This window comes from Heloderma suspectum, chromosome 1 (assembly GCF_057233095.1).
Source record: "Heloderma suspectum isolate Gila_16-S chromosome 1, 16-S_ref, whole genome shotgun sequence".
NCBI classification, from domain to species: domain Eukaryota; kingdom Metazoa; phylum Chordata; class Lepidosauria; order Squamata; family Helodermatidae; genus Heloderma; species Heloderma suspectum.
In genome coordinates this window covers 165051589-165068841 of record NC_139458.1, presented here as the reverse complement: position 1 = coordinate 165068841, position 17253 = coordinate 165051589, and the positions used below count along the sequence as shown (strand labels likewise).

Here is a 17253-nt window from a genome sequence, read left to right as displayed (position 1 = left end):
TTTCCCCTGTAAGCATAATACCCACATGGACAGAAAACAAATTATGCAGAAAGCTCAGAAGAAACCCAAGTTCTTAATATCTTTAGGTTTGAATGAGATGGCTGTGGTAAAGAGATAAAGCAACACATACATGGAAAAATCAATCTTGTTAAAGGACTTGGAATGTTGCCACTTAAACCTAATTCAGATGTGACACAAGGCAGAGGTGAAACACTTGTTCACAGATGTGTCGTCCCGCACAGGCACCATCTCATTTAAACACTTTTACTGTGCACACCAGACAAATGCAAGGGCTGTGTTTTACTAACTTTCCTTGCTGGATTGATTTGAGCCTTTCAACCTGCAATGGAGAACCGTAGCATCCAGCTGCAAGAAAAGTAACAAAAAGTAAAAACACCTTTCCTCACTGCACTAAATCACACCTCTTGTAAGCTCTGGACTGCACTATATTGCTCCCCACGCATGAAGATCCTGTTCAAGCCCAGGCTTTTTATTTATTTTAAGTTTGTGTATGCCACCCGACAACAGTGTCAGCTTACAACAATAAAACATTAAAGCACAGTACAAATCAAGAACCGATATATCAAACAATTAAAAAATCAACATAACATTTTCTATGGCAGCAAGCAAAACAGTATTATAAGATAGAACTACATCATTAAAAATACACAGCAGATCTAAAATGTAATGGATTAACAGTACACAGTTTTAAAAGCCTGGACAAATAAAAAGGTCTTCACTTGCCCCTGAAAAGAGCATAAAGGGGGCAGCAGGCATAAATATTCATTCATTTTTTATTTTTTTCTAACATGTATTAGTTGCCTAATAGGCAGCTCTCAACCATTGCATGTCGCTTACTGGGGCCACCTGAAGAAAGACCTCCGAAGATGTATTTGGAGTATTTGGGGCATTACGTTGCTGGATCTAAGGGCTTCTTTTTTTCTGTGATGTGCAGCCCTTTGATCTAGACAAGGCAAAGATAATAAAATACATTGAGCCCTGAATTGAGATCATCAGGTGTGTGTGAGGGGGATTTAGTGCAGCCCAGAGGTTATACTAGATTTGCCTCACATCCAAAGTTTTCTGATTCAAAAAGGTTCTGAGTTTTTATTGCTTCCTCCACACTGGACAGGAATGAATCACAGAAGCTATTCCAGCTTCCAGAATATACTGAGGAGTTTTGGTGGAGTGATGTTAGGTGAACTGGTGTTTGTGTTGTCCAGATACAATAACAGGTGCTTCCATACTAGCCCTTTTCTTTGGAATTGCCATTCTTTGTTTACCAGTTTTTACACAGCATCCATGGCATCATTTCCGTATCCTTGACTTCCAGTGTTCTTCCTGTGTTTCTTCAGAATGGGTTTGTAGCACCAGGTGTTTTTTGTTGTTGCAGCTCAGGCTAGATCTACACTACTGTATTATAGCCATATTGAAGTGCACCGATAACTGTTGGGGCACATTACACATTCGATATATTGCTTTTGTAGTGTTATTTCCTGCTTTTTATTCCACATTATCCAATATACTGCAACAAATGTCATTATGTGTCCTGTCCTACAAGGTATAAATGCGCAAGACTGATATAGCATTACCATGATGGGATTGTAATGATTTGACATCTGGCCTCCATATCAAGTGTGGACAAAGTATTATTAAGGCTGTTCGGGCCATGTGTTCCTTTAAGCACTTCATTTTTGCAGTTTCATTTGGTTTTATTGCTTCCTATGGATTCTGGCTGGGAGGATTAGAGCAGCCTTTTAAATAAGCCCCCGAAAGTTACTAGCCTACAACAATTTTTACTAGCCTGCGGGGGCTAGCAGAGGAAGGACAGAAAGTGCTGTGCATCTTCTAACAGCCCACTGCATTTCTATGCTAGGTGTGGAAGAGGGGAGTTCCCGTTTCTGGCAGCCTCTTTGGTTTCTGTAATGGGCACAGAGAGGGGATGGAACCTCTGTCCTTCCCCCACCAACCTGGTCACTCACTTCCATGGAATTCCATTCCACTCACTTTCCTGCATGCAGACAGTTTTTGCTTGCCTATGACTAGTGAGTGAAAAAGTACAAGGCTATATTCATTCATAATTTCTCCTTGAATAACCTCTCTGTGAATTGTCCCATGACAGCTTCTTTTCCACAGCATATTTAATTCCTGATTTCCTCTCTCTTCTTTTCTTTTCCTTGTTTTTTAAAAAATAGTGAAATAGCACTATTTATAGCTGTCCCATCCTGGGAGAAGAAACTGACATGAAGCAATTCACAGGGAAATTATTCATTGCTTCCTCAGCCAAGTTTAACAGGCACTAATAAAACTGGCCACATCTGCATATAAAAAGGTTTAATTTGAAGTTACTGGGGACCTCTGCTAAATGAAATTTACATCAGCATAGGGATAGGTGAGAATTTTGTTTGGTTTGTTTATTTAATTAGAACTTACCAAAAATCACAAATTTCTTCATAAATGGGAAAGAAATGATTTTGTGATTTTTAAAAAAAAAAATTAAAAGTTGAATGTGGGAGCAAGAGAAACTGACAGGTCTATCCATCCTGATAGAGGGCTTTGAGTGCTGAGCTCTTAAAATTCTAGATTTGAATCCCTGCTTATTCAACCACGTTGGAAGTGCTGAGTTAGGGTCGCTGCCACCTGTTTTTTTTCTGACAGGCTCTTCTTCTTCAACAGCTAAATCATAGGTAGGTACAACATGCTTTTCTCCATGCTGGGAATAGCTGTACCTATTGAATTTGGCTGGTGCAGATGGGTGAGAATTTAGTTTGGTTCATTGTTTGATAAGCACTTGCCAAACTTTTCAAATTTCTTCAGAAATGGGATGCAAATAATTTGAGATTTTAAAATGTGGAGGAAAGCAAAACTGACAGATTCATCTATCCCTACCTGTGGGTAGAACAATTCTGGCCATTAACACTATTGTGTGGAATCCCTGTTTTAATTTTGCTTCCAACTGATTGTAAAAAGCAATGGTGTGGAGTCACCACTTATTGACAGCCAGGGCAGGCCTTAGGGGTGGGCAAGCTGGGCAGTTCCCCGGGGTGCCAAGCTGAGGGCGGCACCAAGCTGAGCTGAGGGGAACTCCAAGCTGAGCTCAGTGGCTGTGGTTTTTGAATGTATTGTCTGCAGTGAGCTAGGGTGGCAGAAAGTAAGTGTCTGTAACCTTTCTTTCAAGGTTCTACAGGTTGTTTGGGTACAAACTACAAAAATGATCTTCCTTCAATTAGCTTTAAAGTATGTTTCTTTTTCAGTTCCACATTGATGTAATTTGCCCTAGGTAAAAATCAGTGGAACACAGCTTTACTTTGAGGCAATGTTACCGAGCACTTAGCACTACAGATACTGTGAACACTATAAGCACTGTATAAATAATAATAAAATAAAGCCATGAGCTGTAAGAGGTCAGCTGGATAACTTTTTTATTTATAACTCTCCTTCGTTATTTTTAAAGATACAAATAATGGATATTCTAAAATAAAGAATGCTTACTAAAAGATGGGAACTGCTAGAAAACTAAAAACATTTTAAGTAAAACCTGTGATAGTGCTGCTGTGTTGCATAGTGCACTCACTGCCACTGCTCAGAATGTGGCTTTTTTGAACTTTGGCATGTGCAAACTGCAGCACAGTGGCTGAGAGATCACGGTTTTGAGCAATGTCATTCTTGATCGACATCACACTGGCACCAGGCCCCATAAATCCTCTGGGTGGCCCTGCAAAACTGACTATGGGGTGAGGGAGGGACTAGAAGCATTCCTTGCTAGGGATGGATGGATGCTCCCCATCTGGGTTCTCCAGGTGCCCATCCAGCTGCTTCCCCCACTTGTGCGCCCCCAGACCTGCTTGTGCCCCCCCTCCACATGGCCCATTTATACCTGTAATATTGCATAGATGGGGACTTTATGGCCACTGTGTGTGCAATATTACATTTATGGAAGTTTCCGAATTGCCATTTTGCAAAAAATAAAATAAAAATGGTGGCTACGGCTGTCAGAGTGGAAACTGAGCCCAGAGAGCCTCAGAGCAGTTCGGATTCTGAGGAGGAACAGCTATCCATGGGAGAGGGGCCAGCTCATCCCTCACAGGCTCAGCACCTGGCAGAGATTCCTCCTAGGGATGGACGAAAGTCCCTTACCGGTCCTCGAAGCTTGCTTCGCGGTGTGGGGGAGGTGCTTCGCTTCTCCCCCTGAAGTTCATGCGAGGGGGGGGAGGCGCCCCGCCTCGCCTGGCCGAAATTCAGGCCGGGCGGGAGGCGCCCCATCCCTTGCCGGCGAAATTCAGGCCGGGTAGAAGCACCCCGTCTACACGGCCGCAAAAAAAAAAAAAAAAACCACCCCCGTGATAGGCTACATAACGATTAACGTAGCCTATCACGGCTAGATTTCCAAAGTCAGCCATGATAGGCTACGTAAATCGTCACGTAGCCTATCACGGGTGACTTTGGAAAAAAAAAAGCGCGTATGCAAATGGCGGCCCCCATAGGGAGCCGCCATTTGCGTTCCTTATTTGGTCCCTGTAGTCTACGTAAAGATTTACGTAGACTATGGTGAAAATAAGGGCAACGCAAATAGCTGACTTTGCAAATCTAGCCGTGATAGGCTACGTTAATCGTTACGTAGCCTATCACGGGTTTTTTTGTTTTTTTTTTACTTTCCTTGTAATGGCGGCGGCGGCAGCTGGTCGAAAGACTGGCTGCCGCCCCCACCCCTGACGAAGACCCGACAAACCACCGCCAGGACCTGCCGCCGGGAGGGACATTCGTGAAAGGCAAGTCCCATCCCAGGGGGGGGCGGGGGTGGAGAATTTCACCGCCGATTTCGGGGGGCCGAATGCGTTGGCACTCGGCCCCCCAAAGTTTCAGGGAGAAATTCTCCCCCATCCCTATTGTGTCTTGTGTTGGCTATTGGAATCTACTGGGAGAAGCCGCCAGAGCGCTCCTGACAACGGCAACCACAGGTGCTCAGGAACAGCTCCAGGTATAGGGATGTCAAGAATTCCACCACGGATCTCAGTGAGGCCGAATGCCAGTGCATTCAGCCCCCGAACTCCGTGGTGGAACGGCCTGCCACCCCCCTGCCCCCCCGCGGATCCTCCCCCGGGACGAGACTTACCTGGGGCGGATGTTCCGGGGGGTGGCGGCTCCGGCGGCAGGTGCGGCGGCTGCAGCGGCTGCAGCAGCTGGTTTTCCAACCGGCCGCCGCCATTTGCAGTCTTGTCGTTCGTTTGGGTTTTTTTACAAGACGTGATAGGCTACGTAAAGATTTACGTAGCCTATCATGGCTGGGTAAAAAAAAAAAAATGCGTACGCAAATGGCGGCGGCTACGGCTGCCGCCATTTGCGTTCCTTATTTTTGGCCGTCTTAGTCTACGTAAATATTTACATAGACTATGACGGCAAAAATAAAGGGGAACGCAAATAGCGTAGCGGGCGCTATTTGCGTCCCTTTTTGATTCGCCGTTTTAGCCTACGTAAATATTTACGTAGTATCCATTTACTATGTAAATATTTACATAGACTAAGATGGCCAAAAATAAGGAACGCAAATGGCGGCGGCCGTAGCCGCCGCCAATTGCGTATGCAGTTTTGTTTTTTTTGTTTTTTTACCCAGAGCCCTCTGCGGCCGGAAATCTGGCTGCAGACGGCTCTGGCCTGGGCCTGGCCGGCTGCTCCGCGGAGCTGCCGCAGAGCACAGCCAGCCGTGGAGGATTCCAGGGGGGAGGAACGGATCGCCTCCCCCCCGTCGAGGATTCCAGGGGGAGGGACGGAACACCTCCCCCCCATCATCAACATAATCCGTGGAAAGGTAAGTGACTTTCGTACATCCCTATCCAGGTAGGTCCTGGTGGCTCGTGAGTGGGGGGGGGGATGCAGGCAGTAGCTCAGCGGGTGCAGCCCAGACACGCAAGCAGGGGGGAGTCCAGGCACAAGCACCATCCCATCTCTTCTCCCAGGGTATGATTTATCCTATGGTCAGCCCTGTTGACAGCTATGGAAATGAGCAGGGAGGTAAAGTATTTCTTTCTAAGTAGCATAGATTGAAAAAGAGGAGAAATCAGAGTACTGAGATTTTTCCTCTCCTATGTGGACATTGGTAGAGATACAGAAAGCAAGTTAGAGGTGGGGATGCTATAACTCACTTGTTTATTCATTGTTGTTGTTGTTTTAGATTAGGAAGTATAAGTCTGCTTTTTAAAATACTAGTGACAGCCTTTGCAACCATCTGGAGTAAAAACTGTTGACATTCCTATCCTCCACAAGTCTATACAGACTTTTTTATTTGTACATTTCTTTTATGCTCAAACCACAAGGGTAATTTAATGTTTGTTAAAATTACTACAGGAAAATAACAGATCGATTCCTGACCTCTGAATGCTCAGCATTCACAGATCTGCAGAAAAACAACACAATTGGCAAAACCAGCACACACATTCAATAAATATTTCACCCACACACTAATGTCCCCCCACCACCAAATTTAGCCATTGATCTTCCACATAGTGTGAAATCCATGATCTTCAAAACGTATTCGCAACTGAACAAAAGTCCAGTCTTCTAACATAAAGACAATCCATCAACCATCCTCAGTATCAACCTTCTACACAATTAAAATAATTCCCTGGCCTCTAAAAGTTCAAAGTTCATAGAAGTGTAGAAAAACAAAATCAGAGTCCAATCAGGCACATACATTCAATAAATACTCTGCTCATCCATCCACCCCACAAAATATTCCCCAGTGTAGCAATTGATCTTCAGAGTAAGAAATACCAGGGCTCATATAAATTGATCCATTCCCACTGGTAACAGAAATTCCAGTCCACAATTCGAATTCTTCTTTTCACACTTTCTTTCAGCTTTCTGTGCTAGCAACGATTTCCATTAATACATGTTACTTTTTAATTCCACCCTTCTTCCCTTTCTCATGCCATTGGTTCTCCTTATCTCTCTCTCCCTTCCCTCCAGTTTTATGCTACGAAGAGTAGAACTAGAAGAACAGCATCCCAAAATGGGCTGATCTTGTCTCCACAATTACTTGTGCATGGAAGAGGGAAGGATGCAAAAGCAAACCCAAAGAGGACATTGATAGCGGAAATAAAGGGGTGGATGCTACTAACAGCTGGGATTAATCAGGTCAGAACCTCATGAAATGAAAAGGACTAACTAGCTAATAAGACCTGCATGGAGGGGTAGATATAATGATGAGATGCCCAGGGACACTCATGGACAGCCAGCTGATATGTCCTCCTGGCACAATTCAGCTCACCCTGATGCTACACCTGCTTCTCATTCATTCTCATTTCAGGGACATGTAGTAGGTATAAGGTAGATTGCCTGCAGCCCTTTTGGCTATACCATATCTTCACTATCATAGCTAGAGTGGTGCACAAATGGCCTCTCAGAATTCTCCACCTTATTTTTGGAGAAACTGGATGGACCACTTCACCAAAATTCTCCAGAGGGCAGAGAAATTCGAACAGTCTGTTGGAGCTGGGAGTCACCATTAGCAGTGGTGGTAGCACAGCTGCTACTGCCTCTGCTTCTGCTTCTTGCTGAGTTTTTTTTTTTTTTTTTTTGCTGTTCTTGTCGCTGCTGCTGCTCTCCTTCAAGGGGAAGGGGGCCATCCGGCCTCAGTTCTGCATTCTCCACAATGCCTGGATGTAATGTCATTCCAGGGCATTGTGGAAGGGGAAAAGGTGGAGAACATTTGGAGAGTGGCCTTCTTTTTCTAGGGGAAGAGTGAGGAAAAGAACAATCTCAGAAACTTTCTCTGAAAAATGTCTATGACAGAGGTGAGCTGAAGCTTTTCAGAAGACACCAGTCTCACTCCTGAGCTGTTGCAGTCCAGTGAGTGTCCTGCTCTTGCCAGCTTATTTGGCTCTCCCTGGTGACTTCCCTTACTTCATCTAGTTCTGGTGTTTTTCCACATCTACACTGATCTGTCTGTTAAAGTAATGAGCCAATTAGCCAACTTCAGCTAGTTAATACCTCACAATAAAAGCCCACCTGAGAGGAGACTAAGGCGAGGCAAGAAACATGCCATAGTGCAGTGCACCCTTTTGCCCAATTGAGTCAGTAAATGAGATGTGTTCCCTGTTCCAAATGACCTCTGGAAAGAGAAGGAACTGGCTTCATCCATTCTTTCCAGCAACTTCAATGCTACCTGGAGGCTCAGTCATGGTGGACAAAGGGGTCTTTTATTGTATTTTATTATTATTATTATTTAAAACATTTCTTGGCCACCTTTCAGGGCAGAAGCCCTCCCTAGGTGGCTTACAGCAATAAAATACATGAAAACAGTTAAAATATTAAAGGGTGAAAACATAAAACAATAAAAACTACAGTAAAACCAGCAATAGTGATAACAGCAGTAACAGTAACAAAGCAGCTGTTAAGAGAAGACCAAGGTAAAGTAATATATTTTCAAGGCCTTCTTAAAAGCCTGCAATGACAGAGCATGGTGGACCTCCGATGGCAGCTTGTTCCAAAGGTGTGGGGCAGAGAAGGCCCTCTCACTTGTGGTCACCCACCTTACTGCTCTCATGGGTGGGCAAATTGGAAGGGCCTCACTTCCTGATCTTAAAGTGTGGGCAGGCTGATATGAGTGAAGGCAGTCCTTCAAGTAATTGGTCTGAAACCATTTAAGGCTTTAAAGGTCAAAACCAGCACTTTGAATTGCGCTCAGAAATACACTGGTAGACAGTGCAGTTGGTGCAGTATAGACATTATGTGATCGAATCGCCATGCCCCCACCAATACTCCAGCAGCTTCATTCTACACAAGCTGGAGTTTCTGAACCATCTTCAAAGGCAGCCCCATGTATAGCGCATTACAGTAGTCTGTCACCTGGTGATGCTTGCAGAGCTGCTGAATGAAGGAGATAAATGAAGACATGCCCACCTGCTGGTGCGATCCCTGCTGATGCTTAGGAAGGAAAAGTTGTTGGAAGGGTATACCACAACTGTGTAAGTCATGGCCTATGACCTACTGTGGATAGGCCATGACCAGATAGGTCGACTGGATAGGAATGGCTGTGGACAGGAGGCAGCACCAGCAGCAATAAGTATGCATGCCCTTTCAATGCCCATGGTTGCCATGCTTTTGAAAGGAATGGTGGAGAAATTACTTTACCCACAGACATGAGTGTTTTTTAACATACAGTCATGCATACTATCGATTTCAGAGGCAAACTGGCATACCAGATCTCAGTGCATAGATTTTATTTATTTATTGAAAACATTTCTAGACACGCACGCACACACCCTTCATGAAATCAGGTTCCAGGGCAGTGTTCAACAGTGCAGATAATAAATTATTCAAAACATAATACAATGTAATAAGACACTAACATCAGATAACCATAATAAAAACAGCACATTAAAATGTTGAGGCTGGCTGAGGGATTATACCAGTTAAAATTATATCAATTAAAGTACCAGGCATACCTCTTTACAGAGGGCATTCCAAAGCTGGGGCCTGTTCTCCTTTGTGAGTTGAGAAAGACCTCTTCTTTGTGATGGTATAAAGCACTTCCAATAAGGAAAGCACTTGGCGTTAGGTGGAAGATTTAAGACATTTATTTATTTGTTTGTTTATTTATTTATTTCATTTGTAACCCACCCTATATCATTAAGATCTCAGGGCAGCGAACAGATAAAATAAATTTAAACAGTATAAAACAATAAAAAAATTAAACAGCTAAAAGCATATTAAACCATTAAGCAAGCTAATACCAATTAGAAATCTAAAACAATAAAACACTTAAAACAATGTGCAACTTTAAGGAATTCAGTTAGCCTTGAAAGGCTTTGGTGAAAAGCTATGTTTTAATTTGGCGCTGAAATGAAATCAATGTAGGCACTAATTGGGCCTCCAAGGCGAGGGCATTCCACAACCAGGGTGTCACAGCAGAGAAGGCCCTCCCCCACATCCCACCATAGTGTAACAAGCTGATATGAGACAAGGTGCTCCTTCAAGTAAGCCCCGAGTAGGGATGGACGGGCGCCCCCCATTTCACCAGGTGCCCACTGAGCCCCTGCCCCTGCTCACACACCCCCGAACTTGTGCTTGCCCCCTGCACTCGCTGAGCCACCCGCACTCACCATTCTTATTTTAAGAAAAAATGACACTCATGAAATATGCAAAAATGCATGTACTGTATGTATATAAACACAAAAGGGGGCCATGAACAGCCCATATACGCAAGATTACAGGCATTATTACACCTGTAATCTTGCGTATATGGGCTATTCATGGCCCCTTTCACGTATACACAAACATGTCAATTTTCATGAACGCCACTGAAAGTGATCACAAAAATGTGCATATTTCTATAGGCTACACGGCTTATAGCTTATATGGGCTACACAGACCCCAGCTGCCCAGCCGAGGACTCCGGAAGTCAAGCCTTTGTGCACACAAGGGCTTGACTGCGGGGGTTGGCTCACATGCCCCAGCTGCTAGCCATCTCCTCCTCGCAAGCAGGAGATGGCTAGCAGCTGGGGCACCAGCCAAGGCCCTGCCCTGCCCAGTCAGCTGTCAAAGAAGCTTCCGTGACAGCCGGCCGGGCAGGAGGAGGCCTTGGCGCAGGAGGCCTCCAGCCACTAGCCATCTCTTGCTTGTAAGGAGGAGATAGTGAGAGTGTTTGAGGCGTGCACAGCAACAAGTCCAGACTGTTCCCAACCGCTCACCAAGCTCAAGGGCACTCGTCAGCCAGGTCCGTCAGCACCCTGGAGCTCAGTGAGCAGCATCTGGGGGACGGGTGTGGGACCAGCATCCCAGACTAAGTCGGGCATTTGCGACATCCCTAGCCCAAGCCATTTACAGGTTTAAATGAAAGTGCCATTTCTTGAATTGGCCCCAGAAATGAACAGGCAACCAGACCTATTTTTTAATACTGGAGTGATGTGAACAAATCTGGCTGTACCAGTTAAAATTCTTCTGGCAGCCAAATTTTGCACTAACTGAAGTTGACTGGCCCCTAACATTGACTGGCCCTGTGTATAAAATGAATGATAATGTGGTGGAAAAGGCTTTCAGATTTTTCATCTCCTTTAAAATAAATATGGTGCCACCATCACAAACAACAAACAATGCATATTTACACAGTGTTTTTTCAGTAACATCTTTCATTATACATTTTTCACAAACTTTACAAGATGATCAATTTCATGAGATGGTGCCACTTCATAAAAAGACTATAGAAGTGATTGACTGAAATGCCCAACAGCCCTCCACAGGTTTTCCTGTTATTCTGTCTTAAAAGCAACTGCTGTTGCGTGTTATATGCCCCTTCTAGCAAAAAGATCCAAGACTGCTCAGCTGATCTATATGCACAAGGGATCATTCAAAAGCACATGGTATACTCCTACAGATGGAGTTTGATTTCAATAACATGCTCATTACCCTTGGATTTAAAATTTTGGTTTTAATATCTCCAGTGATCTGCTAAGCACTCATCTGCCTCGGTCAAGACTGGCTAGAATAAAGACTGGGAGTGAGAGTGAGAGTGAATAAAAGGGTCTCCACCAGTCCAGATTAGGATCCTGACTTGGGAGGGGGGAAGGGTTTATTAACCAGAATGGGACCCTGTCATGGGTTAGGGTTCTTTTTAACCCTTTGCATCCCTAGTATGGATTGTCCCCCCGCTTCTTATTTGCATTGGGAGGAAAACTTCCAAAACCAGTGGGAGATTTCCTCCAGATGCAAGAAGCAGGCAATCCAGATCGGGACCACGGCAAGGTGCAAAGGGTTAAAAAAAAACCCCTCTAATCCATGATAAGGTCCCAATCTGATTTGGAGGCATTTCTATTCTGGATTCGGCTCCCTATGCCTGCTGTTTACACTTAAAAAAAAAAAAAATCATGCAATTGCTAATTGTGTGGATGATGTCTGAAATCAGTGGCAGGCAGCCAGCGGAGTCATGACTCACCTACTCACACAGGATTCTCATGAGGGAAATCTGATATACGGTACAATGCACCCGAATATGGTGTACATGTGGTGTATTAGCAAAATTCAGTCAAAGTGTTACTATTTTCTTGATATTATATGAAGTGCTTATCTATTTCGTTCCTGCAGAACTGAAGAAAGCACAAATGGAACACTCTTTTAAGTGGTGTTCAAGGGGGGTGGGAGCCATTCCACAACTGTTCAGGTGGACCTATAAGCATCCAGCTAGACAGAAGTGAGTCTGACCTAACCATCTCATGTCAGTTTTTGCCCCCTTGAAACCATCCAACTTCCCCTTTTCTCCTGCTTCAAGTGCTGCTTTTAAGCACAATGTAGCATCCTTCCCTGAGAGAAATTTTCTTAGACAGAGTGTAAATGGGTGGACATTTTGATAGCTTGGGTGGAGTTTGTTGCTTTTATTTCAAAAAGTGCACTTTATCAACGGAGATTTGGTTAACATAATCTTTTTGCTTTGTATGTTTTGTTGCTCTTGCCAGAAGCTGAGCTAATCTTTAAGTACAACATCACCAGCACTCACCACCACCAACGCAATTCAATTCTGAAGAACTTAGTAGTTCTAAAAATAGTAATGTTCTTGACATATGAGGCCTTTGGAGAACCATAGAACCCAGGAAATAAATGCTTTTCTGTGTGATGGCGGAATATGGCAAAAGTCACAAGTAAAGCTGGTGATGAGAAAACAATTAGCTTGTTATCATTACATGCAAAAATAATTGGATTTGTTCATAATTCTTCCCCTTCCCCAAGATGTATACCATGTGGTGGCATATTTACAATCAAATATCCAGACATAGAAAGATTATGACAGTAGCTATGTTGCCCAAAGGAAGATTAAAATGAGATAACTTTTCATGTCTGAGATAAAGTGGTTCAGTAGTTTAAATTTCAGTAATAAATTCAAATGTCTTAATCAAATGAAACTTACACTTCTCACCTGTATTCATGACAGCTTTGACCTCCTCTGCCTCCAAAGGCTACACTGCCTAATATCACTCTTAAAAAATCGTGACAGTATAGAATATACTTATATTACTCAAGTTTATTAGGAACATCAGCCTCTATTGTACAAAAGCTGCCATCCATTTGCTATAGTTGCGTTAGCTATTATTAAAGGCTGCAGTCCATAAACCACATAATCTAGAGTACCTCCTTGAATTATCTCATACAGTTAAAACATTGAAACTCACAAGGCTTGTCCACTGGCTCAAAACATGAGGCTTTATTTGATCGTGTAATTATGCTAGATGTTGATAAATAATTTACTATGGCTATTATCCACCAAACACCACTCCTGAGTGATGTACATCCATTTTAAAAAGTGATTGTATGGCAACAGCACTTGATGGGACTGTGATCAGTAATTATATGAAACTCTCTAATGAGATCTCTTCGAAACAGGTTGCTTCTCACTTAATTGTTTAATTAGGTGATGTAAAAAAACTGAATGTAGCTTCACCTTCACTGGAAAGCACTCAGAATAACAAGTTGAATTTTGCATAGGCTGTTTAATTTCTGTTCATCTAGAGTTTTGGTCATAAATCTATATTTAAATGGATGGAATTGAAGCTGCTTGTATTTCTAAATGCCAAAATAGAGGGAGAGCCACCACATTGATTTTTTAGAGTGTCCAAGTGGTTATTAGGGAGAGACCTGTAAAGAATATAGCAGGATGCTGTTAAAAGAGAAAGAGAGAGAGGGATGGATGGATGGATGGATGGATGGATGGATGATAGATAAGTTTTGAAGCCATTTAAAAGATGTGTAGATTTACCTCAATGTAAATGGCATAGACCTCAATGTTTCTCCACACTTTTAAACCTAAAGTGCATCCTTTTCATAGTTCCTCAGTGTGAATTACATGACAATCCATATCGTTCCCTCTAATAGCAAGGTTGGGAAGGCTGAGCACCTATCAGTTCGGACTGGAAGCAAAGTGAGACCACCCGAAAATAAGTTTGTGGTTTATTCATACTCAGGGGCTTCCCTAAATACAGAGAAGCATATAACTTGGTCAAATAAAAGAAAATGAATATTTTAACATCCTTGAAAGAGCCTGAAAAAGATATGAATTTCTAGGACTTACAGAATGCTGATAGCAGTTGAGCAGACAGAGATAAGGAATTCTACTCTAAGTCACACCACTGTTCGGACATAGAATTGCCTTTATTTAGAACTTCTTTTTCTTTTTTTCTTTCTTTCTCCCCTGGGATGGATATGAGATGGTCCATACAAAATGATGGAGAAATCCAGGGTTTTAGGGTAAGTCTGAATGGACAGTAGCATGTTGACCCAGAGACAGAAGATAGCAGCAAAGATGGGAGTTCATGCTCTTTCTAACATTGGTTTTATATCATTTGACAAACATGATTGATGGATTGATTTTAGTTTTTAAGTGTTTGAAAACAGAAACTGATGCATGTATGTCAAATGGAACCGAAGGCTTTTGAATGTAATTGAGCACTACATCTGGGCTGGAATGCTGTTTGTGGTGGGGAAGGGCATTTAAGTAGGCTTATCTGTGCTGTAACTGACTGAAAAGTGTTTTGTATGGGGTATGTTTTCGCTGGAACCATCCTCAGCTATACCTTTAACCTACAATATCAACTAGGGGTTGAGGATAAGGTTTCAAGGGGCAAAGAGGAGACTGACATTACTTAATTTCTTTGCCATTTAGCTGCCAGTACTTCTGTATTATTGTTTTCCTTCTTAACCCTTTTCCTTTTATGTTATTTGTACTTCCTTGAATGTGGTATAAATATAACAACAATAACAACCACCCCATATTCTCAGAAGACAGTATACTGGATTCTCCATTGGTCTTGCAAGAGATGTGGCTGCCTGCCCAGATATGGAGGCAATTTGTGGGATCTCACCTAAAGAAAGAGAACTCAGACATGGTGGTGGCCTCATCATCACTCACTGATATTCTATAGTCCACAAAAATTAGTATGCTCAATAAGCACAGAATTATTGATATGGTGAGCTAAACTTTAGCTCAATATATGTTTTTGCAGTAAAACTGTACATTTGCTCAAGTAGTGTTTTCCTTATTACTCTTTCAGCCAATATAAGAACATCTGAATAAAAATATGATTTTTTAAAATCAATTGTGGAAAGTTTGTGAGGAAAAATGAAATTGTCAGAGATGAGACGTCAACAGACTTTAGAAAGCCATTTAGCACACTATATTTCTATTACTGGGGAAAACTTGCTAGATAACTTTTATATATCTTTCTTATGTTTTCTGTAACCAGGATGTTCACTTTTCAACTCCTGCTTCCTAACAAGCAGAAGACTTCTTTTAATCCATATTCGGTACAAGTATATAAAATAATACATAATGTGACTTGGCACAAGAAGTGTAAAAATGCTGTGCCCTTCACAATTCAAGATACAATAAAAAGATAAAGGTGACTCACAAAGATTTTATATATATATATATATGACTTTTGTGAACTGTATGTATCACAGGGACAATGTGACACTCATTGTTTTATTAAATAGCTAAGATTTCCAGATTTCCCCCCCAAATGACTGGCTATGTCACTTCATAAAATGGTTGCAGCCATGGCCATATAAGACAAATTAGTTGACTTTTTGCTTACCTTCATTATTATATTACATGCTTACATTTAAAGGTAAAAATGCTAAATTTGTTAGTGTTGTTGTTACAAAAACTTTGGGTGTAACTAATCAAAACATTGCAATTCAAAGCTTCAAAGGTTTGTACTAATTCATTTAGAGTCACAGAACAACTACATTGATCAATATGCAGAAACCAAGTATCTTTGCAAGAACAAAATTACATCCGAACTGGATTTATCCCTTAAAACAGATTGGTACACTTCCTAAGGTGGTTGAATATTAATGATCTGAAGGACCTCAACATTGGAAATAAAGTCCAGGCACAAGAAACTTGAGAAAAAATAGAATCTCGCCAGATGAGCCTTGAAAACAAATAGATTACGTTGCAAGGCTTCTTGAGTAAATCTTTATCTGATATATCCAACATATTGTTTGATCAAGCAATCCTGCGATCTCCTAGATTCTTGGATATCATGGTCATGAAGACCTTTTATAGTCCCCCCCTACAACCTATTGCATATGTAAGAGACCCCACTTCTATTTTCATCCATCTGCTTCCTCTGGTGCAGCACTTCCTCTCCACATATTTAGGAGCATCCAAGGTCTTAGTGGATCTTGGCCACAATTTGGGACCCCTGTGCCATTCCCAGCACCAATGCTTCTGATTCCAACAACACCTAAGCCTCCTTCACATGTTGTTTACATGAAGAGTCTCCACACAACTAAAGGAAAGCAGAGTCATGCTGCTGTGCCCACATGTGACATCGCGCAAGCTCCAGATATTGAGCAAAGGTCTGAAGGGGGAGCTAGTTGTAATCATGGAGGATTATTCATATGGAGGATTATTCACATGATCAAGAGCCCCAATATTGCATGGAAGAGCCTCCACAAATACAGTCTGGTCCTCTTCAGACCTTCACTCAACCCATAGAGGTTAGGGGGCTGAGTATTGTTCCTCCAATAGTACTTCTACTGTTGTCAATGAGATACCTACTTTTGTTTAAAGGGTCTATGGATCTTCATTTCTAACAATCTGAACAAGCAAAGGGCTGGATACGCCCGATCTCGTCTGATCTCGGAAGCTAAGCAGGATCAGCCCTGGTTAGTACTTGGATGGGACGCTGCCTGGGCAGGGAATCAGGCTTCCTGGATTGAGCAGGGGGCTGGACTCGATGGTCATGTAGACCCCTTCCAACCCTATGATTCTATGAACACTATTTAACACTGCCATAATGCCTGTACAGTACTGGCATAACCTTAAAATACTATGATTTTGATACAGCTATTGACAGTCTCCCATCTTAACATTTATTTGATTGTTACCACAAATCTTGGAACTGGACCACAAGTCACCTCACCTTAAAAATATTTTTATATATATAGCCATAGAACACAGGAATATGCTATATGACAATGGAAGAATACAGGCCAGGATCCTGAATATAGCTAACCTGTCATGTGATATCAAATTGAATTATCTGTTTTTCTGTACTTTTATGTAGCATTTTGTGATCCACCATGTGAGAATGGCGGAACATGCATCATTCAGAATATCTGTTCGTGTGTCTATGGATTTGTTGGTCCTAGATGTGAAACACGTATGTATATTATTTTTATAAAGTCTTTCCACATTTTAGATAGGTAATAAGTAATATGAGAGATGCAAAAAAAAGAAAGAAAGAAAGAAAGAAAGAAAGA

The 17253-nt window shown here is 42.2% G+C and overlaps 1 protein-coding gene across 1 annotated transcript in view; it reads left to right on the top strand.

Moving 5' to 3' along the window:
* Positions 1–17253, top strand: part of LOC146358384 (von Willebrand factor D and EGF domain-containing protein-like) — a 431792-nt gene that overhangs the window by 289230 nt on the left and 125309 nt on the right. Inside the window, 1 exon segment of the mRNA XM_084809588.1 lies at positions 17058–17153. Coding sequence (XP_084665714.1) covers positions 17058–17153 — 96 coding nt within the window.